At 40.1% G+C, this 27,998-nt stretch overlaps 1 protein-coding gene across 1 annotated transcript; it reads right to left on the bottom strand.

The window, feature by feature from the left end:
- Positions 1–20: 20 nt before the first annotated feature.
- LOC131323426 (ankyrin repeat-containing protein At5g02620-like) lies at positions 21–27,637 on the bottom strand. Its single transcript, XM_058355209.1, has 4 exons — positions 27,073–27,637; positions 25,604–26,164; positions 22,819–23,345; positions 21–1,032 (listed from the first exon to the last, which is right to left on the bottom strand). Exons 1-4 carry the CDS (start codon positions 27,608–27,610, stop codon positions 322–324), a joined length of 2,337 nt encoding a protein of 778 aa, XP_058211192.1. The 5' UTR covers positions 27,611–27,637; the 3' UTR covers positions 21–321.
- Positions 27,638–27,998: the final 361 nt, after the last annotated feature.

Below are 27,998 nucleotides of genomic sequence, written 5' to 3'. Positions count from 1 at the left end.
CAAACTTCTATTAATTAACTGCTCAAAACATCTCAAATCTCAATCATAGATCCAGTGGGTGGGGGGAACATCCCATCCGGTGTTCCCCGTTCCTCTCTCTTTTACTCTTCTCTCTCTCCCAGTTTCACACAATAACATCTATGCATACAAATATATAGAATCAAATACAGACAGATCATGAAGGACTACAACCACATTACAACTCAATTATCCAACTTCCAACTCCTTAATCAACTAATTCGTCTCTCACTAATAAGCATACCATGGCCTACACCACCAATTACCCTCAGTCAAGATTGTTTTCTGACACCAGCCAGCTAGCTAGCTTGGTACGGTGTTAGCATTACTTGCACAATAAGTAGTATCCGGATACCCTCTTTGAATTAGTGATCGAACACGACACTGCTCCCTCATTTTTTTATAAGTCCACAGTAGATTCTGTATTGCTGGACGAATGTCTCTAGGAAGAACTGGAATAAACAAGGTACCAAGTACTGGAGCGGTCTGAAGTTTTCTGGCTGTAAAGAAATAAAGAGGTATGGAACAAACAATACATACTAAGATGGCTACCCATGAGGCCTTTGGGGCTAGTACTGCAAACATACCGCTCATAAAAGCCACCAAAGTTGAAAAAAGCGCAATGTTGAGCAACATCCCACTGGTGTACATCAACCGGATCAGTGCATCTTGTTGAGCAAGCAGTGCACCCGTAAGTATGAACACCGCAGTGATGGAGCAGCACATAGCCAAGGTATCCGACAACATGAATACCCTAAGTGCGGCCCTCTTAATAAGAGTTGGATCACCCAAATTGTCGGGACTGGTGTCGTACCCACCTGGCATTGTGAATGCAGCGGCAAAAGTGAGAGTGGCGATGAGGGCAGCTACCAAAGCGCAGGTATTAATATAAGGTTTCAAATCTTTATCTGGAGGAAACTGGAGCAGGCACGGTCCATAAGGAGGAACCACGTGCTCATTAGGGTGTCGGCCATGTCGGGCTCCGTGTCTTGTTAGATGAAACCACAATTTTCTCTGTAATCAACGCCCAAAAGTTAAAGGGTAAATCTTATTTCAGCGGAAGGGATAAAAAAAAATACCAAGACTGCGGAGTCAAGTTTTCAAACATCACTGTCACGAAGGCATCTAAAAGAATATCAAATACATGGAAACTTATAAACACTGCAGAGATAATTTTACACTCAAATCACAACGTCGTCTCTTTCGTTTGAGCCCTTACAGACCTCTCTCTCTCCTGCGTACTAGTGGCCTATGAATGGGTCAATTGGGTTTTGCTCTGTGAGAGTTTTGTACTTCTATCTCTCTCCTGCGTACTTGTGGCCTGTGAATGTGTGAAAGAAGAAGCTTTGATTCTAATGTTATACTATTATCTGGGATTTGTACAAAAGGGGATTAATTTAGATCGTGAATACTAGCTCTATACAAGGCTGTTTCCTATTCTAATTATGTACTAGAAAGGTAAGTAAATCAATGATATACACAAAGTCAGAAATCAGCTCATAGAATCTCGAGAATCGTCCTTAACACTCCCCCTCAAGTTGAAATAGATTTTAATTATTCCCAACTTGTCAAGTAGATTTGAGAGTTGTGGGAAGCCTAATGATTTGGTGAAGATGTCTGCTGGTTACTTTGATGTATAGATATGAAATGTTTTAATCATTCCGGCTTGAATCTTTTCCCTCACAAGATGGCAATCAATCTCTATGTGTTTGGTTCGTTTGTGGAACACCGGATTTGAGGCGATGTAAAGAGTTGCTTGATTGTCGCAGTACAACTTGACTGGATGTGAGTGTTTGATCGTCATGTGTCTCGGCATCTAGCCCAATCCGCGTCACAAAAAGCATTTAATTGTATTGAGCTGCTTGCGGAAAGGAAAAGACCTTGTCCTAGTGTATGCTTGACATAACGTAATACTTGGTGGGCTGCCTCTAGGTGTGAAGTGTGAGGCTTGTCCATGTATTGGATAAGGATATGTACAGCATATACCAAGTCAGGCCGCGTGATGGTCAAGTAGATCATTCTCCCAACAAGCCTTCGATAAGAGAAAGGATCATTGATGCATTCACCTTCATTCTTGCTGAGAGGCAAATTTTGCTCCATGGGCGAAGTGGCAAGTTTGACCCCAAGGTAGCCCGCATCATATAATATCTCAAACTCATACTTGCGTTGTGAAAGGACATTCCCTTTGCTAGAATGAGCAATTTTTATGCCAAGAAAGTACTTCAATTTGTCGAGATCTTTCAGCTTGAACTGCTGCATGAGGTAAGTTTTAGTCTCTTCAATCTCTTGTAGGTTGATCTCTGCCAAAATGATGTCATCTACATTGACCAGAAGAGCAGTGAAAATACCAACACGGGTTTGGACAAATAGTGAGTAGTCGGATTCAGATTGATGGAAACCAACACGTATAAGGACCACAAATAGCTTGATAAACCATTGGCGGGAGGCTTGCTGAAGCCCATAAGGATTTGTGTAGCTTGCATACATGCATCTGCCCCTTTCGTTCGAAACCAGGAGGCAAAGACATGTAGACCTCCTCCTCAATATCCATGAAGGAAGGCATTGTTGACGTCAAGCTGGTGAAGGTGCCAATTTTAGGTGACGGCAATGGCAAGAAGAAGGCGGACAATGACAAGCTTGGCTACCGGAGCAAATGTTTCATGATAGTCCAAACCTTCAATTTGGTTGTAGACCTTAGCAACTAAGCGAGCTTTGTAACACTCAACCGAGCCACCTGGATTAAACTTGATTTTGTATACCCATTTGCAGCCAATTAGTTTCTTGCCTTGAGGAAGTGGTTGAAGGGACCATGTGCCATTGGCCTCAAGAGCATATAGTTCTTGCTCCATGGCATGACGCCATTTGGAATCACAAACTGCTTGGGCAAATCTATGTGGCTCGGTGGCAACTGAAATAGAGGTAGCAAAAGCTCTATGTGCAAGTGATAATCTAGCATATGTAAGGACATGAGATAAGGGATGAGAAGCACCTTCATGACCAGACAACGCTAAGTTAGACGAAGGGAAGGGCCGAGAAGGTAATGAGGCTTCAACATGATATTGTTGAAGGTAGCTAGGTGTGTGAGTAGGACGATGCAGCTGAGGTTTAGGTGGTGGTGGAGAGTGGTGGGTAGGTGGGGTTGGGGAAGATGAGGAAATTTAGGGTGGTGAGGTAGGTTCATCGGTCTCAATGTGTGGAGAGGGATGGTTGTGTGGTGTAGGTGATGGAGGTTCGATGGATGGATGGGAAACAGTGATGGGTGGTATGGAATGAAGTGGTGAAAGGTCATCATAATGGTGGATTGTGCTGGGGGAAGCATAGGTGAAGTATGGGTGGAGGAATATGGAATAACATGCTCATGAAAAAGAACATCATGAGATATGAATGCTGTGTTTGGTGATTAGCACCCAATATTGTGTATAGTTAGTGCGCTAAGTTCCGGTTTTGTTGGTTATTTCATGTTTATTCGTAGTTTGTATATAAGTTTGCACGTAAGGTGTTTTCTCGAGCGTTTTAGGTAATCCAGCATGATTCGTCGCTTTTTGATGCCATTTTGAGGTCATTAATTTTCCTGAGTGCTGGATGCAGCGGGGGGAAAAGGGTTGGCGATGTTTCGAAGTCATTTGGAGCGCCGTCGTGTGCCATGCCAAGGCCATAGCCGGGGATGCTGGTGATTAGAAGGCGGTATCGATACGGGAAAAATAGCCGTATTGATACTATAAGGAAACAGAGCATTTGGATCTTATCCGTAGAGCTATTGTATCGACACAGGCAAAATAGTCGTATCGATACGGGTGTTTTTCTGCAAAGATTTTCTGCTTTTTGGACTTTCTACTTTTGGCATGTTTTCTACTTTTAGGATCTTTTGGGATATTTTCAGATCTTTTTTGGCTGAGAGAGAATTGCCATCTTGTATAAATAGGGCCTCCCTCTCTTTTCTTTACTCTCTTGTCTTTTTCCACTTTAAGTCTTTTTAATTTCTAGAACTCCATTAATGGCCACCAAGCTTTTCTAGCTAATTTCTTCAAGAACACTAGTAAGTTATGATCATTTGTTGATTTGTCGTTCATTAAAGTTGCTTGTACGGACTAGATCTTTGGTAATATCAAGTTTGTTTTCAATTTCTTCGATTAAAAATCATGTCACATTTTTATGCTTTCTTTTATGCTTTAGCTATGAGTGAGTAGTTACTTGGTTAAGTCTCGGGGTAATCTTTCCCGAGAACTCAGGTGGTTATTTGGTTCTCAAACCTTTGGGCTAAAAAGCACGATTTTCAGAATAGAGCTTAACTTGCATTTTTGGTCTAAACAAAGGGGTGTTAACTCCTTGGTAAGGTGCTTAGTCAAGCGGTCTTGGCAAGCGGGTCACTGAGGGCTCGTGGCCTCCTATGTGTTCGATAAATATTAAAAACAAGTTGGTTCGCCTCCGTTGAATCACATCTTTTGATAAACGTAGACATTAAAGCAAAATCTTCCGGGCATGACCACGCGGTCGTGACTCTCGCTCGAGTTATAATTGAGAACCGGTAACGATCTTTGTCAAGGGTTAGACGATCCCTAGACTTGCCTCTTTTAAGTTCATTAAGCAAATTTCTAGTCTTGTTATTTAGCATTTCCACCGTTTAAAGCAAAACCAAGTTGGCCGTCTTAAACGCCGTAATCCGTCATAAAACCTTCAATCCGAATTAAGCTATATTTGATTCTCATTGGGAACGATCCCAGACTTTTGGATATTATGCTATCAACGACCTAGCCCTACGCTTGGGGTGTTTCCAACCTTATATTTGAAGGCAAGGTTCGGAGTTAAGCATTTGGATGACTTTTTAAGAAATTTTTGAGAAATTTTGTAAGGTTATGAGTGGAGAGAGAAATGAGAGTAATGTGATGAGCACCCAATGTTGCAGATATTTGGTGCTCTAGTCCCGTAGTTTATAGCTTAGGTATGTTTAAATTATCATTTTTACTCGATATTGCACGAAAGGTGTTTTGTTGAGCTTTATAGGTGAAACGTGCAATGAAGGAGCATTTTGATGCCAAGATCGTCCATACTAGTGACCGAGCACCTGAGGCCATGAGGGGTGGTGTCACCAAGTCCGAGAAGTCGAGTGATGATGCTTGGAGGATGCTCGGAGGTGCCAAGGCAAGGAATGCAGGCCAAGCTCCTAGAAATTGCACTTTTACAAATTGTTATCGATAACATGAATGAAGTTATCGATACCATTGGTCCCATTTTAGTCCAGAAGTTGTCTAGAAGCAAGGGTATCGATAACATTTGATTGGAGTTATCGATAACCTTCTTCGCCAGGGGAATTTTTGAAGGATGTTATCGAATACCTTCTCTTATGGTATCGATAACTTTTGTCTCCTGCAGATATTTTTGTTGTTTTTTCAGACTTTTCACTTATAGAAACTTTCTTTTAATAGGTAGCTTTATGGGATATTTACTGTCTTTTGAGGAGAGAGAAAGCCCTTATGTATAAATAGGGCTTTCAGTTACAATGTTTTGTAGCTAGCACATTATATCACTTTAAGTCTTTTTAGTTTTAGAACTCCATTAATGCACCTTAAGCTTTCCTAGCTTATTTCTTCACGAACATTAGTAAGTACTTGTCGTTTGTTGTTTTCTCATTTATTAAAGTTGTTTGTAAGGACTACATCAGTGGTAATATCAAGTTTATTTTCATTTCTATCGGATCATCTCTCGTTTTTATGCTTTCTTTTGTGCTTTAGCTATGAGTGAGTAGTCGTTTAGGTAAGTCTCGGGGTAATCTTTCCCGAGGACTTAGGTGGCTATTTGGTTCTCAAACCTTCGGGCTTAAAATCATGATTTTCGGAATCGAGCCAACCTAGCTATTTCAGTCTAAGCGAGGGGTGTTAACTCCTTGGTATGTCATTTAGTCAAGCGGTCTTGGCAAGCGGCATACCGAGGGCTCGTGGCCTCCTACGTGTTAGATACATTAGCAAAAATAGGTTAGTTTAGTTCCGTTTAATCACATCTTTTGATAAACGTAGTCTTTAAAGATAAATTTTCCTAGCGTGAGCATGCAGTCGTGACTCTCGGTTGAGTTATAATCAACAACCAGTACCGGCCTTTGTCAAGGGATAGACGATCCCTAGACTTGCCTATTTTAAGTTCATTAAGCACATTTCTAGTCTTTTGCTTAGTAATTCCACCGTTCAAAGGAAAACCAAGTTTGCCATCTTAAATGCCGAAATCCACCTTACAATACCTACAATCCATTTAAGCTATATTCGATTCTCTGTGGGTACGATCCCAAACTTTTGAAAAGTATGCTATCGACGTTCTAGCCCTACGCTTGGAGTTTTGAACCTTATATTTGAAGGCAAGGTCTTTTTGGTTTAAGCATTTGGCGCCATTGGCGGGGATTCTCTATATAGCTTATTTTGGAGAATTGACAAACCATTGTAAGTACTCCACTTATTTTTCTTTTGCGTAATTTGAACTCAACTTAGCGGATACCTCTAACTGAGCCACCAATTCGACTTGAGGTGTAATGAAGCTGACTTAAGCATCAATTGCCTTTTTATTGCTTATATAGCCTCTCTAGTCTGTTAACTAGATTTGTGCAGGTCGTATGCTCAACGTGTATCGTAGCCCTTTTTCAAATCGACTGCATAGGTCTGCTTCTCCTCCGAGGGTACATAATATCATTCAGGCCTATTCTCCACCGCGCGAGTTATCTCCTCTGTTGAGGCCAATGGTAGATCCACTGGCTAAAACTTTGCCTGATTATGTAACTCCGGAAAGGGCTCCGCATGTTTCACCCATAGTCATTCCAAACACCACAGTTGCCAATGCATTTGCTTTCAAGCCAGAATATCACTGGGTTATACCTGAGTTTCGAGGGCATGAACTTGAGGATCCTTATGCTTATATTTGGGAATTAAAAACTATTGTTGGTACATTTGTTACTGGCCCAGGGCAGCTAGATCAAGCACATCTAAAGTTGTTCCCTATCTCACTCAAAGATAAGGCCAAGCAGTGGTTCCATTCTTTGAAGCCACGATCTTTGGGCACATGGGGTGAAGTCCAGGATGTGTTTACTACGAAGTTTTTCCCGGTCAGCCGAACAAAGTTTCTCATGGACCAAATTCAGAATTTTAAACAACGGGATGTGAAGGTCTTTTACAAGTATTGGGGGCGCTACAAGAATTTACTTGCAGCTATTCCACATCATAATTTCCCCATGTACCTTTTGATTAAATATTTCTATTTGGGTTGCTCTAGAGATAGCAAGCAGCTCCTTGACACGATGGGAGGTGGCGATTTTATGGGAAAGAATCCCAATGATGCTTGGCAGTTCTTGGACATTTTGGCCGAAAGGGCTCAAACTTGGCAATACATCAATCTGGGTGAGCAAGCAATGAGAAATCAAGGCCCGAGTGGATCCGGCAAGTTCTCGTTGAGCGAGCATAATGTTTTTGAGACAAAGTTGGAAGAATTGTCGGCCAAGTTGGATAAGATGAAGTTGGATGCGGTCCAAGTAAAGGAGGTTAAGGAACTTCGACAAGTGGAGGAAATGTGTGTGATTTGCGAGATGGTGGGTCATTCGACCGACAATTGCCATACCATTCCCGCCCTCTGACACCACTTTAGTCAACTTCCCGCGGAAGAGGTGTGTGCACTGAACCAACGTTGGGATCCGTATTCCAATATTTACAATATGGGGTTGCGGTCCAATCCGGCTTTCCCTTGGGGTAATCAGAACGGAGCGGGCACTTCGTCAACTTTGCAAGCTTCTCCTCCCCCTCAAAATCAGACTTGACGGCAACCTCAGCTTCAAGGCCCTCCACGGTTCCTTACAATTCAAGGCCCTCCATGGTTCTTTGCAATTCAAGGCCCGTCGGGATTTATAGCATCCAGCCAATTTCAAGGGCAAAATCAATTTCAGTAGCAATAGGCATCTCCTCCGAGATGATCTTTGGAGGACACAATGGATGCGTTTTGTCAAATACAAGCTACTACCAACGAGCAGACTGCTCAAGCGATGAACGATATTCGAAATCAAATGGGCAAATTGACCACGGCAATTGGCGTTCTACAACAAGAGAAAGGAAAGCTCCCTACTCAACCTTTGGCAAATCCACAAGGCCAACACTTTGCGCAAAGCTCTTCGGTGACTTTCCCCGAGCAAGCGAAGGCCATTATTTCTTTGAGAAGTGGGAAGACGGTTGACAATGCTCAAGTGGAGCCACTGGTTATGCCTATTTTACTACCTTTTTCGGCACCATCAAAGCCAACTACACCAAATGGGGAATCTCCCAAGCAAGCTCTTACTGAAGAGGAGAAAGGAAAGATAAAGGAAAGTGACACTCCACAGGTATTCATTGTTCCCGCACCGTACCCCAACCGACTAAAGACGCCGGCTAAACCAAATTTGAACACCGACATCTATGACGTGCTCAGCAAGTGACGGTTAACCTTCCCTTGATTGATGCTATTAAACAGATTCTGTCGTATGCCAAATTTTTGAAGGACTTGTGTACTCATAAACGCAAGCTCCAAGTTCAAAAGAAGGTGTTCTTGACCAAGCAAGTGAGTTTTCTCTTCGAGTCGGCCCTTCCGTCTAAGTATAAAGATCCGGGGTGTCCTACGATATCCATCACCATTGGAGGCAAGGTCATGGAGAAAGCTTTTCTTGATTTGGGCACAAACATAAATCTCTTACCATTCTCAGTGTATGAACAACTTGGGTTGGGTGAAATGAAGCCGACTCGGGTGACTTTACAATTGGTGGACAGGAGTATCTGAGTTCCTAAGGGGATGGTTGAAGATGTGCTCGTTCAGGTTGACTACTTTGTATATCCGGTTGATTTTGTGGTTCTCGACACTTGTCCAATACCTGCAGCTCAGGCGTCCGTTCCAATTATTCTAGAGCGCCCGTTTTTAACAACATCCGATGCCATGATTCATTGCTAGGATGGGTGGCTTAACATGAGTTTTGGAAATATGAAGATGACTTACATGTTTAACATAGGAATCCAAATTGGGGATGATGATGATGTATGCAGAGTTAACATGATTGATTCACTTGTTCAAGACCATGTAGATGAGTTCATTTGCAAGGATGAGTTGGAGATAGCGCTTACTTTCGCCGAGATCGATTTTCTTGATGCCCCTGAGGTTGCGTATTTGTGCTCTTTACTGGATGAGGAGGAGATGTGTGGCATTACCCCATGGGCTTCAAAATTTGAGGAGTTACCCCGATTGAGAAGTGCGCCATTCCGTCTAATGTGGAACCCCCGAAGCTCGAGTTAAAGGTGCTACCGGACACACTCAAGTATGCTTACCTTGGTGAAGGCCAAACATACCCGGTAGTGATCTCCTCCGGCCTAAGCAAACTACAAGAGTTGGAATTGCTTGCCTTGTTATGGAAGCATTCCAAGGAGATCAAGTGGTCTATAGCCGACATCAAAGGCATCGATGCATCTCTTTTTTCTCATCACATTTATTTGGAAGATGATGTCAAGCCATTTCACCAACCTCAACGGCGATTGAACCCCATTATGAAGGACGTCATGCGAGCGGAGGTGCTCAAGTTATCGGATGTTGGCATTATTTACCCCATTGCGAACTCTAAGTGGGTGAGCCCAATACAGGTGGTACCAAAGAAGTCGGGTGTGACAGAGGTGAAAAGGTTCTCCTTTGATGATCCGTATCTGTTTAAGTATTGTGCGGACCAACTCGTCTGACGTTGTGTACCCGACTCCGAATAGCAAAGCGTTATCAAGTTTTGCCACACAAAGGCTTGTGGCAGCCATTTCTCGTTCAAAAAGACCGTTGCGAAGATTTTGCAATGTGGGTTCTATTGGCCGAATTTGTACAATGATACCTTTGCCTTTTGCCGGGGTTGTGCTCGGTGTCAACTTTTGGGGTGTATGATGCAACGCAATGAGATGTCTCTTACCCCTATCTTGATCATTGAAGTCTTCGATTGCTGGGGCATCAACTTCATGTGGCCTTTCCCTTCGTCCTTGGGGTACCTCTACATTTTGTTGGCAATTGATTACGTCTCCAAATGGGTAGAGGCAATTCCTACGTGCCCTAACGATCATTCAGTTGTGGTTGAATTTCTGAGGGACAACATCTTGTCAAGATTTGGGATGCCAATGGTTATAATCAGTGACCAAGGGTCTCACTTTTGCAACCGGTCAATTGCGGCTCTTATGAAGAAGTACTCCATAATTCACAAGGTTTCAACGGCCTACCATTCTCAAACGAATGGTCAAGCGGAGCTAGCGAATCGGGAAATCAAAAATATTTTGGAGAAGACGGTTAATCCTACCCGTAAGGATTGGTCAACTCGTTTGGTCGATGCCTTGTGGGCTTACCGTACTGCGTACAAGACAATTTTGGGCATGTCTCCCTACCGACTCGTCTATGGAAAAGCTTGCCACTTGCCAGTGGAACTTGAGCACAAGGCGTATTAGGCGATCAAGAAGCTCAATTTCAATATGGCCCTCGCCAGTGCCCGCCGGAAGCTCCAATTGACGGAACTCGAGGAGATGAGGTATGACGCTTATGACCAATCTAATGCTTATAAATCTAAAGTCAAAGCTAGGCATGATAAGAAGATTGTGGTTAAAAACTTTGAGCCGGGTCAAAAGGTTTTATTGTATAACTCTCGTTTGCATCTTCACCGCGGTAATTGCGCTCACGTTGGGCCAGTCCTTATGTTGTTAAACCTGTTTTCCTACATGGGGCGATAGAAGTAGAGAGCATGAGTAATGGTTCTTTTAAGGTGAATGGTCAAAGGCTTAAGCCTTTCCTTGGTGGCTTCAAAATTGGCGAGCCCAATGAGGATTTGGTCAATCCTGTTTACACAGATGACCCTGTCCGATAGTTAGTGTTACTTTCATTTGCACAGGGAGCTAAATCGTAACCGCTGAACTTAATTGTTTGTCAGACCCGGCCCCGGGTACAGGGTACCCACCATTGACTTGGGTATTTATAGCTCCGCACGCCGCTATTAAAAAAAAAGGATCGTGTACCCAGCTCCAGTTAGTAAGGGCAAATTTTAATATCAGTGACATAGGACTTTTATTAGTTTTTCTGATAGGAGTAATTCACAGTGCACCACTCACGTGTCATGTCTTCCAAATTAGCCCTAACAGGGGCGGTATAGATATTAGGTTTGGCCTTGATATTTCCGTGCTCCACTACCGCACTTGGCTCTATCTTGTTGCCTGCCTAGTTACGATCTTAGGGGACGCTGGACTTCATTGTTTGGCGAAATCCAGCTATGACTTGGATGCTCCGAGCTCTGATATTAAATCTTTTTATGTTTGTACATTTGTAAATATTATTTTTATGTTTTGTGCATATTTACTTTGTTTCGGGATTCTCTCATTAGAAGATTTCACTAATGCATCTTTGACAAGGGCTTTAATTAGTTCTCCTTCTAGTAGTTTACCGTTAATGATCAATGCTTTCGAGATATGCCCCTATCGAGGGCAGTTTAGATCTTTGGGTGAGACTTGGTATTCTCGTTCTTTGGCGCAAGGCTCTGTCATGTCTCACTTTGTTTCGATCATAGGGGGCACTGGGCTCAATTGCTTGGCGAGGTCAAGCGGTGAATTTTACTTCAGTCGTTGATGTAACAAGTTTCGACGGTCTAGTATAGCCACCCGTGTCTTATCTCGCCGATGAGACTCGAGAAGAAAAGTATGACTTGTAAGATTGCGTGAAAATCGGGTGGTGTCTTTCATGTTTCTTTTGTATATATTTGTGTTGGCACCCGGATAACACGAGCCGGGCGGTTCTAATGTCATTTGGCTCTTAGTAGGTAGTTCGCGCTTAAGTCTTTTGCTGGGTGAACGTGCTACTACACCAGCTTTGGTGGATTGGGTATTAAGTCGGAGTGAATGAGGCATTCAGGAGCCCTAAGCATGGGTGCGATTACATGTCGCGGTTGTTAATCCAATAAAGCTTTGACCATAACCCTATGTGACGAGCTATGGTTCCGTTGGAAGAGCCGAAGGAGTCGACATTGAATGCCATTCGAATGACAAAACGAGCCTGTGACGCAAAAGCCTCCAACTTGGTCGAGGTATAAGGGGGTTGACATTCCCCCGGAGGTACAATTTTTGTTCCCTTCCAATACTGTTGTTCTCCATGCTATGAGGGCATAACATAATTCAAGTTGGGGGGAGGGATATACACACACACACACATATTGTTATATGTTTTCAAGTTTATATATATGGTTATATGTTTTCAGTTAAAATTTTTCGTTTTTCATTTTTAGTTTTGCAATCCTTCCGTTATTACAAGCAGTGGATTTAAATAACTTGGTACATGGTCATTAAGTGTTATTTGGCAAGAGTTCGTTTAATGCAAATTTTGTATATCTCAACTTGCATGAATGGACCAAGGTGGAATTCACGACGTTTGAGTATGTTTCGATCAAGTTTTGTCCATATCCCGTTTTTGTTCCTTGTACATTCTTAGTTTAGGTAAATATTCTCATGTTCATGTCTAAGTGTGTTTGATAACTTTATTGAATCGTTAAGGAATATATGGTGTACTTAGGAAGTGATACAAAGCATTCTTTGTTTGATTGTACCACATACGTGTCCCCTCGTCCTACTTCGTATCCTAGTCCGTGTCTTCCCTTTTGTTCATTAGCTTAGGGAACCGGATGCTCGGAGGGTTTGTTGGGAAGTGTGCTCCAGTGTTGTGAGGTGTTTTGGAGGGTATGAGGATGTGGTACAAGTGTTCGGGAGTGAAACAGGTGAAGTGTTGCAAAATTTTCAGAGAAAAGCCTGATGTTATCGATACCACTGACAGAGTTATCAATAACTCTATATCCAGTGGTGCTCCAGACCTTAAGGTATTGATAACTCATGCAAAAGTTATCGATACCTGTGTGTTACAGACGGTTTTAAAACTGAAGAGGCACGATTTATTTCCATAACTCCCAACTTATTCTCTCACTACACCACCATATTCCCCCAAACCCACGGCCCCTAACCCCCGTTTTCTTCCTAAATCCCCCCAAATCCTCCAATTTCTCCATCAAATCCCCCATCTCCATCCATATTCATCATGATTCTTCCACAAAATCAAAGGTTTGAAAGGATTTCCAAGGGTTTTAAGCCTTAGCTCTCCAATACAGGGTAAGATCCAAAAATTTCTTCTCTCTCTCTTTATATCTCTATTTCCCCCAATTCCTTCCACATATATCCCTATTTTGTACATATTTTCATCATCTCCACTCACCAATTTCATCACTACTAGCCAAATCTGAAATTTTTGAGCCCCTCGCCCAAAAATCCGAAAAGTACCCTAACCCACAACCAAAATGGTTCGTAAGAAGAATACAGGCAAGAGCATTGCTTCCTCATCTTGTCAAGAGATTGAGGAAAAGATCGAGGCAGGGAGTGAGGATGATTTCATGGCCGAGGACAGTGATGAGGACTCTGTTCCTTTGGAGAGTCGAATAGGGAAGCGTGATAAACACCGTAAGCGTAGGAAGCTGGAGGAGATGGAGGCGGACGCTAAATTGGATTGGGTGGAGTCAATACCAAGCAAAGGTTTCAAAAGTGAGCGGCAAGTCAGTAGGAGGAGCTTTGGCAATGATAGCAATATCATCATTCAACTCGACAATCAAGGTTTGCTCTTCTGGACTAAAGCTCTCTGTGGTTATAATGAAATTGGTGTCATTAAGTTCTATCAGAATTTAGATATTAGCAATGTGCTGGCCAAAGGAAAAATTAAGTCAAAAGTTAATGGCAAGAATATTGTGGTAGATGTTGATGCAATTGCTAAGTATTTGAGGTACGAGAGGCCTGAAGGAGATTTGATCAATTATCCTTGTACCGAGCTGATTGATTCAGATGTTATAATCAGTGATCTATACTCCACCATGCCTAATGTCGGGGTCCTTCCGCACAAACTAGGGAAGTTTAGAGACACCTATCGGGTTTTGAATCAGGTGGTGCATAACAATCTCTATCCCCGTGGGGCAAAGAATAAGCCCTCAAAAAGGAGTGCGAAGATTATGTATGCATTTATGAATGATGCTGATTATAGGGCAGATTGGGCAAGGTTCATTTTTTAGCAGATTATGGATTTTAAGGGGATACTTCTGGCACAGCCCGCTTACCTTTCCCGTGCATGATCACTACGTTTTTAAGGCAGAAAGGTATTTCAAAGGGGGTGTATGAAAAGCTTGAAGAACCATCCCCGGGAGTTATCACCAAGGCTGTGCTTATGAAAAGCAAGTCCCAATCTAAGGCTGCTGCAGCTGGCACATCGGCGGGCCCATCGGTTTTCGGTCCACTCGAGCCATCTCTATGGACGGTACCCAATCCCAAGGCATCGAAGGAGAGTATTTGGACGAAGCTATGTTGCCAGAACATAGCTATTTGGAATTGCATTCAGAAGGAGAAAAAAGAGAGGAATAAGTTAGCAAGGGAAGTAGGGGAGCTTAAGCATGAGTTGCATTGGCATATGCAATACATTGAGAGTACTACAGATGAGAAGTATGAGGCACCCCCAAGAGTTGAGGAAGTTGGGAGCAAAGAGGAGGTTTTGTTTGGACCGAGCGCTGACCCCGGAGAGCAGTGAGGAGGATGTTTTGCATCGATGGTTTAGTAGTAGTTTAAAATACCTTAACTTGGTCGGGGTGCTTAGTGGTTGACAACCACCTTTCTATCTTTTTATTGTCTTTAGTAGTTGAACTTTTATCTAGTAGACTAACAAGGTTTTTTTTTTTTTTTTTGTGGCCGACATGTGGCCTTGACTTGGTAGTTTGAGTTGGTGGTGGCCAAAGTGTAGTTGAACCGTGCTACTGTGCTAGTAAATGGCCGCCGCCATATTTTGCTAACCATTCTTTTATTAAACCAAGGTCAATATATGTTATTAAGTCCTTAGTTGATCCGTAGTACACCTTTATTCCATTTTGATTCAATGTTTGATGTTGTGCATATTTAGTTCATGGCATGCTTTCTCTCGGTGTTTTCGTTTACGGCTTTGTAGTCACAAATTCTGTGTAGAGGTGCTCTCCACACATAAGGCATGAATTTTTTTGTTCTCCATTGCCTAATTCCAAGCACTTTTTCCTGGGATATGGTTTGTAGCATGCGAATGCATATTTGTGATAGTCGTATCCTCCCTTTTTGATATTGGATACAGTTTTTTGTAGTTTGCTTGGAATTTGCTCATTGCTTCGTTATCCGTCTTGGTTTTCAGCTGTTGGTTGTGATTTTTGAATAAATTTGTTTTTGGAACTCTTGCTAGTTGGATAAGTTGGGGGCATGTGTTAGGTGTTTAACCGGAAGGATTGCTTAGTTTGCTTTTGCTTTTACTTTTTGTTGTATTGGTTCTAGGGACTAGCAACGCTCAAGTTGGGGAGTGTGATGGGCACCCAATATTGCAGATATTTGGTGCTCTAGTCCCGTAGTTTATAGCTTAGTTATGTTTAAATTATCGTTTTTACTCGGTATTGCACGTAATGTGTTTTGTTGAGCTTTGTAGGTGAAACGTGCAATTAAGGAGCATTTTAATGCCAAGTAGTCCATACGGGTGACCGAGCACTCGAGGCCATGAGGGGTGGTGTCACCAAGTCCGAGAAGTCAAGTGATGATGCCCGAAGGATATGCTCGATGGTGCCAAGGCAAGGAAGGCAGGCCAAGCTCCTGGAATCTGCACTTTTGCAAATTGTTATTGATAACATGAAGTTATCGATACCATTGGTCCCATTTTAGTCCAAAAGTTGTCCAGAAGCAAGGGTATCGATAACATTTGGTTGGAGTTATCAATAACCTTCTTCTTCGGGGGAATTTTTGAAGGATGTTATCGATACCTTCTCTTATAGTATCGATAACTTTTGTCTCCTGCAAATATTTTTGTTGCTTTTTCAGACTTTTCACTTATGAAAACTTTCTTTGAATAGGTAGCTTTATGGGATATTTGTTGTCTTTTGAGGAGAGAGAAAGCCATTGTGTATAAATAGGGCTCTCATTTACAATGTTTTGTAGCTAGCACATTATATTACTTTAAGTCTTTTTAGTTTTAGAACTCCATTAATGCTCCTTAAGCTTTCCTAGCTTATTTTTTCAAGAACACTAGTAAGTACTTGTCGTTTGTTGTTTTCTCATTTATTAAAGTTGTTTGTAAGGACTAGATCCGTGGTAATATCAAGTTTATTTCCATTTCTATCGATTAAAAAACATGTCTCGTTTTTATGCTTTCTTTTGTGCTTTAGCTATGCGCGAGTAGTCGTTTGGGTAAGTCTTGGGGTAATCTTTCCCGAGGACTTAGGTGGTTATTTGGTTCTCAAACCTTCGGGCTTAAAATCATAGTTTTCGGAATCGAGCCAACTTAGCCATTTCGGTCTAAGCGAGGGGTGTTAACTCCTTAGTATGTCGTTTAGTCAAGCGGTCTTGGTAAGCGGCATACCGAGGGCTGGTGGCCTCCAACGTGTTAGATACATTAGCAAAAATAGGTTAGTTTAGTTCCGTTTAATCACATCTTTTGATAAACGTAGTCTTTAAAACTAAATCTTCCGAGCGTGACCACGCAGTCATGACTCTCGCTTGAGTTATAATCGATAACTGGTACCGGCCTTTGTCAAGGGATACTCGATCCCTAGACTTGCCTTTTTAAAGTTCATTAAGCACATTTTTAGTCTTTTGCTTTAGTAATTCCATCATTCAAAGGAAAACCAAGTTGGCTGTCTTAAACGCCGAAATCCACCTTATAATACGCACAATCCGATTAAGCTATTTCAATTCTCTGTGGGTACGATCCCAGACTTTCAAAAATTATGCTATTGACGATCTAGCCCTACGCTTGGGGTTTTGAACCTTATATTTGGAGGCAAGGTCTTTTCGATTTAAGCATTTGATCTCTTGACAAGATGAGGAAGCAATGCCCTTGCCTGTATCCTTGTTACGAATCATTTTGGTTGTGGGTTAGGGTACTTTTCGGATTTTTGGTTAAGGGGTTCAAAAATTTCGGATTTGGCTAGTAGTGATGAAATTGGTGTGTGAAGATGATGAAAATATATAGAAAATAGGGATATATATATGTGGAAGGAATTGGAGGAAATAGAGATATAAAGAGAGAGAAGAAATTTTCGGATCTTACCCTATATTGGAGAGCTAGGGCTTGAAACCCTTGGAAATCCTTTCAAACCTTTGATTTTGTGGAAGAATCATGATGAATATGGATGGAGATGGGGGATTTGATGGAGAAAATGGAGGATTTGGGAAGAAAATGGGGGTTAGGGGTCGTGGGTTTGGGAGAATATGGAGGTATAATGAGAGAATAAGTTGGGAGTTATGGAATCGTGCCTCTTCAGTTTTAAAACCGTCTGTAACACACAAGTATCGATAACTTTTGCATGAGTTATCGATACCTTAAGGTATAGAGTCCCACTAGACACAGAGTTATCGATAACTCTGTCACTGGTGTCAATAATATCAGGCTTTTCTCTGAAAATTCTACAACACTTCACCTGTTTCACTCCTGAACGCTTGTACCACATCCTCATACCCTCCAAAACCGCTCACAACACTGGAGCACACTTCCTAACAACCCTCCGAGCATCTGGTTCCCTAAGCTAATGAACAAAAGGGAAGACGCGGACTAGGATACGAAATAGGACGAGGGGACACATATGTGGTACAATCAAACAAAGAATGTCTTGTATCACTTCCTAAGTACGCCATATATTCCTTAACAATTCAATAAAGACATCAAACACACTTAGGCATGAACATGAGAATATTTACCTAAACTAAGAATGTACAAGGAACAAAAACGGGATATGGACAAAACTTGATCGAAACATACTCAAACGTCATGAATTCCACCTTGGTCCATTCATTCAAGTTGAGATATATAAAATTCGTGTTAAACGAACTCTTGCCAAATAACACTTAGTGAGCATGTGCCAAGTTATTTAAATCCACTACTTGTAATAACAGAAGGATTGCAAAACTAAAAATGAAAAACGAAAAATTTTAACCAAAAACATATAACCATATATATAAACTTGAAAACATATAACATAATGATTGGAAGTATAGGTAATGATTGAAGAGAGATAGAGAGAGAAATGAGAATATTGATTAGAGATAGGGGTACGTGATTAATGATTGGAAGTAAAGGTAATGAGTGTTTTTTGAGTTGAGATTTTTTTTTTTCAAAAAGGAATCCAAACAAAGCAGAAAGTTTTTTCCGTGTCTAGATCATAAAGACCCATGAGGAACTTTATGGTTCATTGTTTTTGTTGGTACTAATGCAACCTTTCGCGGTGTCACCACTACAAGGCGGAGAGGACACAGCGCATCGCTCAAATCCCATAAGGCCTTTCAATTTGGTGTACTACTCACCAACGCTCATATCTCCATGTATACAATCATGGATTTCCTGCCCGATGTGGAAAAGGTGCACACTGTTGGTGTGGGAAAACTGCTCTTTCAATTCATTCCAAAACTCGTGAACGTCTTCACTGTACATTACACTTTGTGCAATATTAGACGAGATGGAATTGATGATCCATCCTTCGACGAGAGCGTTGCACCTGGTCCATTTTTTGATATATGCTGCTGAACTTGCGAGTGGCCTTGTGATGGTGCCATGGATGAAGCCGTCTTTGTTTTTGGTAGTGAGAGCCATGAGCATCGCATGGCTTCAAATGGGATAATTTTCTTGGTTCAGCAATTGCGCCACAAGAACCAGACCTGGCTAGTCCAAGTGATGAAGGTAGAAGAGGGATCACTTTGATTGGCGTAAGTGCTTGCTTGAAGCCCGGATGCCAGGGATTTTTTCGAGGACTACCCGTCATCATTTGCCTGGGATTTTTTTGAGGACTGCTCGTCATCCTTTGCCATGGATTCTGGCTATGAAAGCTTTGATTCTTCATTTGCAATGGCCAAAGTATTGATGGCCACAAACGTATTTGATGAGATTGATTAGTGGATTAATATTGAGATTGAAGGGAAGAATTATAGAATCAAGGTGATGGAAGATCCATGTGATCAACCATTTGAAGCAGAGAAACAAATCCCCAAAGATAGCTTGGATTCTTCTCAACAGCAAGAGGAGGGTGATTTAAAAGATGATGAAGATGATGATGAGGGTGACTCAAAAGATGATGAAGATGATGATGACTACGTGTCGAATCATGACACAAGGACAGACATGAATGGCGAAGGAAATGATGAAAATGAAGAACCTGCAATCACTAAGGTGGTAGAAGATACTAATCGGGTCAATGAGGAAAAGGCGACTGATTCAGTTGGGCTTCAAATTGAAGAAGGTTTGCAAATGGTCACAAGTCAGCACAACCTTTTGGTCTTGCAAGATGGTGAAATTGGTGCAGATTATTCAATTCCCATATTGAAAGATGTCTCAGTGGTTCATAGCTCAAATATAGTGGTAGCAGAATTTGACGATGGCTTTTGAAATCTTTCTGAAGTTGAATTTTTAACTAGTGAGGAAGTTGAGGGTATCCAGTTGACCTCGATCCAATGATAGAGGCAAAGGATTCAGAGAAAGGAAAATGGAATTAGAAGTCGATTGATCAAATCTTAGGCTTTCCTAAGTCCAAAAAGAAAGGCGGAAAAAAAGAAGCAAAATTGTGTTTTTCTTAGATCCGCCGTTGCAGCTGCTGCTCTACCGATTTATGCTGAAGGTATCAATAGGACTTGCCTAAATGAGGCTCAGGCTATTTGGGCTGTAAACAAGATCATGGGCCTTCATTAATATAAGGGTGATGAAAAGGATCTCATTCGAGGATTTGCGATTATGGAAGTCGAAGATGAGGAAAGGGCAAAGGGTTGACTCTTAGGTGTCTATTTGGGTGTTATTTGGCGTGTTAGGTTTTGAGTAGGATGTTTCTTTTTTGGGTGTCTCTTTTGGGTGTTGATTTGGGCCTCATGTGTCAGGTGTTATTTGGTCATTGTTGGTCCCTTGCCAACTTTTGATTGTTATTGTCTCCCTTTGGGTCCTTGGTGGTATATGATCGCTGGATCTTGTTGTTTCCCCTCGTGGGTTTTCTTTTTTTCGACTTGATGCTTCTTAGGGTCCTTTTAATCTTTGTAATTTATTTTCAAAGATTAATAAAAAAATTTGCCTTCCAAAAAAAGAAAAGAAATCAGCTCTTAGAATCTCGAGAATCATCCTTAACAAAATGGGTCATTTGGGTTTTGCTTTGTATGAGTTTTGTACTTCTATGCTATACTCGATGTGAAAAAACTCCCCTAATATAGATCGCTTCGGTAGGGCTAATCTATATCTATATATGTAGAATTGCAGGATAACATATCGTGAGGAAAAACGTGAAAGTGACAAGTGACACAAGGAAAAACCAAGAATATAATTTCTAAAAAGGTTTTACGAACAAGTGCCCCCAAAGACAAGTTAAGATGCAATAAATATGAAATATTTTTCAACATTTAATGTTATTTTCTAAAAGAAAGTCACCAACAATTAATTTTCCTTTCCTTTCCACTTCATTTTCTATTTTTCAATCTCCTTCAATTTCCCTAGCTCCTTGCATTTTACTCTTCCACTTCGCCTGCAAGTTTGGTTATGGACCATTTTCTCTACTTCATCATGCTCTAAGATTTATCAAGTATAGCATTAGCAGATGACTAAAAACCAATCCCAGCATCTAACATAAAAATCAAATGACAAAAAAATACCATGGCAGGACATAAATAAAATGAGTCGTTCATAATTTTTTCACAAAATCCTACAAGAAAAAAAGCTCCTCTTACAGATCCAAAACAAGGTGATCACATGAGTAAGAAAATAAAGAAAAATATAGGATTCAAAAAGAGTCATCACCTAGTACTTTAACGAAAATATAGGATTCAAATAAGATGAAGATGTTGTATCGGTTAGTCATTTTATGTTGGAAGATGTTATGGTGGGGAGGGGTTGGTTTAGGGATTGGCCATGTTAATTCCTGAGCAAAGTTGATTCTCCTATCTAGATCGGACTAATATGAAAATATGAGAATAAAATATACAAATCAATTATATGAAATACTCACTATTAATATTTCCTTGTGACATTTGTGCATATTTCATATTTATTGTATCTTAATTGGTGAATATTCTATATATATATATATATATCACATCTTAACTTGTTTCCCAGAGGCATTGGTTGGCATCTACCTTTCTCTAATAAACTTACCTTAGAAAGAAACTTTTAGTTATATGATCTTTTCATTTTTTTTTATTGCGTTGTTATGTATATGATCTCTTACAAACTTTTATTTTTCTTTTCCCGAAAAAAAAAAAACTTTTACTTTACTTTTTTTTTTTCCAGGTTTTTATGTGAACCAAAAACTGCTACCTATGCAAGTCTTTAGTATCAATCTTAACTCTCCAAGTGTAGAACATTGAGTTATATGATCTTCTTCTTTTTATTGTGTAATAATATCACCTCATCACAAATTTACAATATCATTTTCTTAATTGCATTTTGTACATTTTTATGTGATCAACAAGGGCACGCTACTATGTCTGGGGTTAAGGACTCAACAATACTTCCAATTTGACATGCACGATTCATTTTACACGAACAATTTTCTTATTGACGTGGGCAAGAGCAGTTGACAATACATGAATTTTTTTTGCAGTCAATCATTTTCCTTTGTCGATGAAGTTTTTCAATTTTGATCTTTCTTTGATGTGAAACAAGATAAATATTAAATACCATAAAAGGAAGATGTACATCTCTTTTGTTCCTTTAAAATGCCAAAAAACAATATTGACATTGTAAAGGTGTAGGACTGAACACACACACGATATGCAAGTATCAAAAACAATAAAGAAATCAACACAGAATATACGTGGTTCCTCAAAATCGGGTACTTCAACGGGAGGGAGAGGGGCAGTCATTTCTTATTCAATCAACTGAAATAGGGTTTATAACATAAAGTATTTATACCTACTCTATTTTAACCCTAATCAAATATTTGGTTTGTATCCCAAAAATACCCATGTACCTACTCTTTCCTAAAACTAGGTTTAAAATGTGAACCGAATTAAAGCCTTATATTAAAAAACTTTATAAGGACGAAAAATGTAAAATATAATAGATAAAATTAAGAAATACGAAAGTAATAATCTATGTTATGAAAAAAAAACATAATTTGCTATTCTCATTTTTTCATTCTTTTTTTTTTTTGTCTTTAATGTGGAAAAAAATAATATAGTTATGTAATATATAAATTTTTTATGTTCACATATAAATAATTATTAATTTATGTATTTAACATATCCCCTACGTGTCCGTATCCTAGATTTTGGAAAAATCACGTGTCCACGAGTATTTGTGTCTCGTATTCGTATCTGTGCTTCTTAGTTTAGAAGCCACAATCATTAGAGGTGAAAAGATATGAAATAGGAAATTGATGTTCGCGCTCCAATTTTTACTGATGTCACTCCACTTTTTAACGTAAAATTACAAGTAACTTCACCAACAAAATGGAGGCACATTAGTAAAAAGTGGACCGCGAAAATAAAAATCCTATGAAATAACCTCATGGAGCAATTTTTTGTGTTCCAGGAGCAAATCGCACAACGTCAAGAACGAGAAAACTTATGTGTTCAAGTTCAACAATTGTTTGGAGAGAGAGAGAGAGAGAAGAGCATCTCCAAAGGAATCCTTGGCCGATCGGGGGGCGTTTATTAACTTTGCCTATGTGGACCCTTTAACCTATAAAATTTTAGTATCTCCGTAGTCGATGCTCTAAATAGCAGGCCAGCTGGTAGTATTAAAAGTCACGAAATAATTAAAAATGGGTACCTTTGTGCTATAATGCTCACAATCTGACTCGCAAAGGTCCAAGGCTGTAAGACCTTGTTTGTTGACAGCTCCCAAGTAAATTGAAGCCGAAGAAGTTAATAACATTGCTTTCTCATAGTCATTTTCTTTTACTGCCAGATGCAAAGGCGTGTTTCCTTCATCATCACCTACATTAAGAAGCTCCCACATTTCTGGCATCTTCAGGACTTTAAACGCGATAGCGAAAGCATCCACTTTGCCAAGATGAAGTGCATTTTGACCTTGATGATTGCGTGCCTCGATTGATTCTGGAAATCTCCTGAGTATCATCTTACAAAAAAGCCAATACCCTCTACTCGCTGCTCTAAGGAGAGGGGTGTAACCCTCAGCATCGGGAAAGAGGGCCATGGAAGCGTCGGCGATCAACATACAATCAAGCAAATCCCAACAATGTGCTTCTACTGCATGGTGAATGGCTGCCTTTCCTCGGTTATCTACTTTTCTCATTAGATCCGGTTTGTGTTCTATTAGTAAGGAAATAATTTCACCTGCGAGAAATGGGAGGGATTTATTTGCAATAAAAGGAGAAAAGATAAATAATTGAAGAGAGAAAAGAAATGGGTCATTGCTTAATCCAGTCCAGCTAGCTAGATACTAAAACCCAAAACTATTTCGAAGATCATTGGCCAAAAAACATGAGTTTATTTCCTAAAAGTCCATATTCCCTTTTACTTTAATAAAATTCTCACCCTTTAAATCAAAAGATATATACAAAATACTCTTAATTGGTGAGAGAAGAGAATTTATGATTATGAATGACACCATGATTCCAAAATCTTGGATTCGCCATTGTATATAATACAAATGTTTAAAAGAAGAAGAGGAGAATAGTTGGCTAACATCGTTGGGATGTGAATACACAAAGCGAATGGTTAAAATAGTTGAAGTACACTTTCACAAGCAATTTTACCGAAACATATAGTTGTACATGACTGGTTGAGAAGCATGCTTGTATAATCCTCCTAGATGTGTTGGGATTTTCCCCCCAAACTCCATTCCACCCGCAACGGAAGCGCAACACAAAATAAATAAACACGCATGCAAGAGAAACACACAATATACGTGGTTTTCCAAACTCGGGTACATTAACAGGAGAGAGAGAGAGAGAGAGAGAGAGAGAGAGAGATTACACTATATAAAAAATAGGAGATTACAATGTGAGATGAAAAATCATCATTGAGCTTCTAACACCATGGCTCACACAATATTTTTTACTCACCCCCACATCTCTTATTTTCCCCTCACATCTACACTCCTCTCACCTCACGGCTGGCGTAACCAGCAGCCCCCGAAGGAGCTGCACGCTCACCCTTTTTTTCCTTTTTCGATCTCATCACACTCGGCACTCTGCTCTCCACACAAACTGCATACATATAGGCATGATTAAGAATTGTCCAGAATAATCTCGAGCCAAGCATCAAATGCTCTTTTGAACTTTGAAACATGCCCAGCCGGCATTTACCAACCAACTCAAAAGAATTTCCAATGTGTACATTAACTTGGGTCAGTTAATGCACAACCACTGATTTTTCTTTTCTTTATTCAATTGCATTACCCACTGATTTTTTCTTTTCATTTTTTAAGCACAAAGACAAGCACCTTTTGCAATCAAATATAAGAAAAAATGTGCCTACGAAAGTGACTAAAACTTTAGGATACCCTATGAAAATACCTAAAATCCTAGGGTACCCTATATATGAAAGTGTCTAAAACCCTAGGGTATCCTATGAAATTGTCTAAACCACTAAAACCCTATAATAGGAAAGTACACCCTAAAACTCTATGAAAGTGCATAAACATGTTTTGGCCTTATGGCTAAAAAACACAAAAAGTTGAAAGGCCTCCACTGAAAACTATTTTGCTAGCGTCTATCCCCTAAATGAAAACTATTTTACTGTTCTTATGCCTAATTTTCCCTATGAAATTGAGGATGTATCCAAGGTCGGGAAACTACATAAATCCTCATCATTGCGTGATTGTGTGTGTAGATTTGGATCCTAGCTCGTAGCATAAGATTGGTTCACTTCGTAATTTTCTTGTCATTTCCCAATTAACTCCTCAAATCAAAGATTGTTCGTACCCAAATCCAATCTTAATAGATGTGTGTGGATGTGGGGGACCTAGAATGGATAATTGGATATAGAGAAACTTTTTTATATCCCAGGTATACAAGAGCTCTTGGTATCCCTTTTCGGTCCGTTTTCAATTTTTAGGTCACTTCCCGAGCACAACTTGATAATCGGCTTCGTTCATTTTGTAGGACTTGATGAGAACATTAATCCTGTCAAAAATTATGATTATCGGACTTTAGTAGATATATGATCGGCAAATGTGAAAAATGCCATAAAACAAAAATTGGGTTCTGATCTAGTGTGTTTTTGGATCCAATTTTTATTTTTTTGCATTTTTTACATGTGCCGATCATGTATCTACTAAAGTCCGATAATCATAATTTTTTGCAAGATTAATGTTCTCGTCGAACTCTACAAAATGAACGAAGTCGATTAACAAGGTGTGCTCGGGAAGTGAACTAAAAATTGAAAACGGACCGGAAAGGGATACTAAGAGCCCTTGTATACCTGGGATATACAAAAGTTTCTCATTGGATATATTCCACCAAAGGTCTGGTTCATTGATTCTAGAGTAGGAGTATAGTAACTGTATTATTCAAGGGAAAAAATGGAAGGATTATTCATTTTGTGCGTTATATATGTTGAGAGGAACTAATTAAAGATTATAAACATACCACAACAATGTCGTGAAGCATGTAGCGCATTCAGTCCATCGGGACCTTTTGTGCTATATGGCCGTTTTGACAATAAAATATCCCCCATAAATAGCTCGCAACGAGACTCTGCAGCCAAAAAAAGTGGGCTCTCTCCAGCAAGATTATCAGAGGCTGCCATTTCAGGTTTTAATCCTAATAAATACCGTGCCATGTCCTGGTACCCGTTCTTTAGAGCCACATGTAGAGCTGTAGTAATTGTACTACCCTGCTCATTTGTCACCCGCCAATGGGAGGGAATTGCCACATCTAATTGATGATCATCTAGCCCTTCTTCCACATCTCTTGGACGACGACTACTACTCAAGTTTGTTTCATTCTCTAGGGCAGTAGCCATGCCTCTCGAGTTTGTTCCATTCTCCACAGCAGTAGCCATACCGTCTTGTATAGTACCCTGCTCCAATTGATGATCATCTAGCCCTTCTTCCACATCTCTTGGACGATGACGACTACTTGAGTTTGTTTCATTCTTTAGAGCAGTAGTCATGTCTCTCGAGTTTGTTCCATTCTCAAAAGAAGTAGCTGTTGGAAATATTCATTAGGATCGTTGTAAACACAAATGTAATAAGAGACAACCACAAAAAATAACAATATGTTGAGATCAGCGAAACCGAAACTGATTTCATTAGAGACTTAATTAGAACTTAGCCCTCAAATTAAAAACAAGAGACATGCAAAGCACCTCTTCGAAATTTAAAGTCACAAGGACAGAAGGAACCAATATTTGTTAGAATATCTCTAAACACAAATAATAGGAGACGATAAAAAATAATTAACAATATGGTGAGATCATAGTTTAATTAGTAGAGAAAACTTATTGATATTTGATTGATCGAGGTACGCAAAACGCACTTTCCTTAGAGAACAAATGATTTTTAGGAAACTTTGTGTCTATCTAAATCGTTTCCCACAAACCAAGAACCGCGGTCTACTAAAATAAATACACTCAAAAGCTCCTCACAAACGAAGAACCGCTTATATGTCCAAACAATACATTCAAAATTATACATCAACGAATTGCCAAAGCAACACAAGTATAACTTCATTTTTTAGTATAAAACTCTATGTTTTAATTTTTTTTGTCCCGCAAAGAAAATTTTGTTAGCCATAAATTAAACTCTCGATGTTTTATGCATTTCCACACTCATGTATCTCCGGCCGGACCAATAGGTTAATACCCCAAACAAATAAGAGTAGCATCTAATTTGTGGCACAAAACTCCATGAATATGAATGAGAAGTTACTTTGACCAAAAAACAAAAAAAGAATGAGATCGAAGTTACAATTTGAGAGTTAATTATAATTTGATATCAAAATATATTATAATCTACTTGTAATCTGCAAACCTTTATGGAATTAAATAAAAATTTCAAAAGAAACTTTTAAAAGATTTCTCTAACAGTAGCTATATCGTCTTATAATGTACGTACCCTGTTCCAATTGATCATTAAGTAGCCCTTCTTCCACATCTCTTTGACGATGACTAATATTACTCGAGTTTGTTTCATTCTCCACAATGGCCACATTGTCTTGTACCGTACCCTGGTCCAATTGATGATCAACTAGCCCTTCTTCCACATCTCTTTGACGAGGACTACTCCTCTGGTTTGTTCCATTCTCTACAGCAGTAGCCATATCATCTTGCATCGGGAGCTCATTATTAGGGTCCGCAAGTGTTTTCACCACTTGGAGGTGACCAAACCTAGCTGCGACAAGGAGAGGGGTGTCACCTTGTGAGTTCACTTGGTCAGAAAGAAAAGGGAAGCGCCGTAGAGCTTCCGCAACGAAGGTATCACGTCCGGCCCTTGCTGCTATGTGAAGGATATTGTTGTTGCCGCGTTGCGTCCTGTTGAGAAAAATACCATCTTCGATACGCATGGCCTCTTCCTCTGTTATGCTTCTTCCATGGATTCCTGAGAAAAGATGCACATTCCCCTTAGTTGCTGCCATGTAGAGTTTAGGATTCATCCTCCTCACTCTGTCTCTCTCTCTCTCTCTGGGTGCGAAACTTGTGTCTCCGACTCCTTACGAGCAAGGTAGTAAGGACTATTGCTATAACAATGTCCGCCCCTTTGGCAAGCTGTCCTTGTATAAATTAGGAAATGGATGAGGGACCGTCCATTTTTAGACTTTTTTTTAGAAATTATCGAGAACGTCGATCACACCCGAATTCGTACTTAAATCGGATAACGTTCGACACGATTCCGGAACACATTTGTCTTAAAAAAAACATTACAACACTGGATCAAAAGTCCAAACCCCTTTTTGTCAATATAGTTGTGTTTCAAAAAAGTATCAAACAATATTAATCAATATGATTTTTGGTGTGACTCCACTGACTTTTTAAGAAGTCTAA

Source organism: Rhododendron vialii, chromosome 4a, assembly GCF_030253575.1.
Source record: "Rhododendron vialii isolate Sample 1 chromosome 4a, ASM3025357v1".
Taxonomy (NCBI): Eukaryota; Viridiplantae; Streptophyta; class Magnoliopsida; order Ericales; family Ericaceae; genus Rhododendron; species Rhododendron vialii.
This window is presented reverse-complemented; position numbering and strand designations above follow the sequence as displayed.

What these genes read in the sequence shown, in the direction of transcription:
- LOC131323426 (XM_058355209.1), bottom strand. Translation starts at nt 27,610, where the DNA reads ATGAATCCTAAACTCTACATGGCAGCAACTAAGGGGAATGTGCATCTT. An exon ending in TAATGATCAATTGGAACAGG is followed by an intron (nt 26,165 to 27,072) that starts GTACGTACATTA and finishes TATTTCCAACAG; the next exon opens with CTACTTCTTTTGAGAATGGA. An exon ending in TGCTTCACGACATTGTTGTG is followed by an intron (nt 23,346 to 25,603) that starts GTATGTTTATAA and finishes CATTTCTCGCAG; the next exon opens with GTGAAATTATTTCCTTACTA.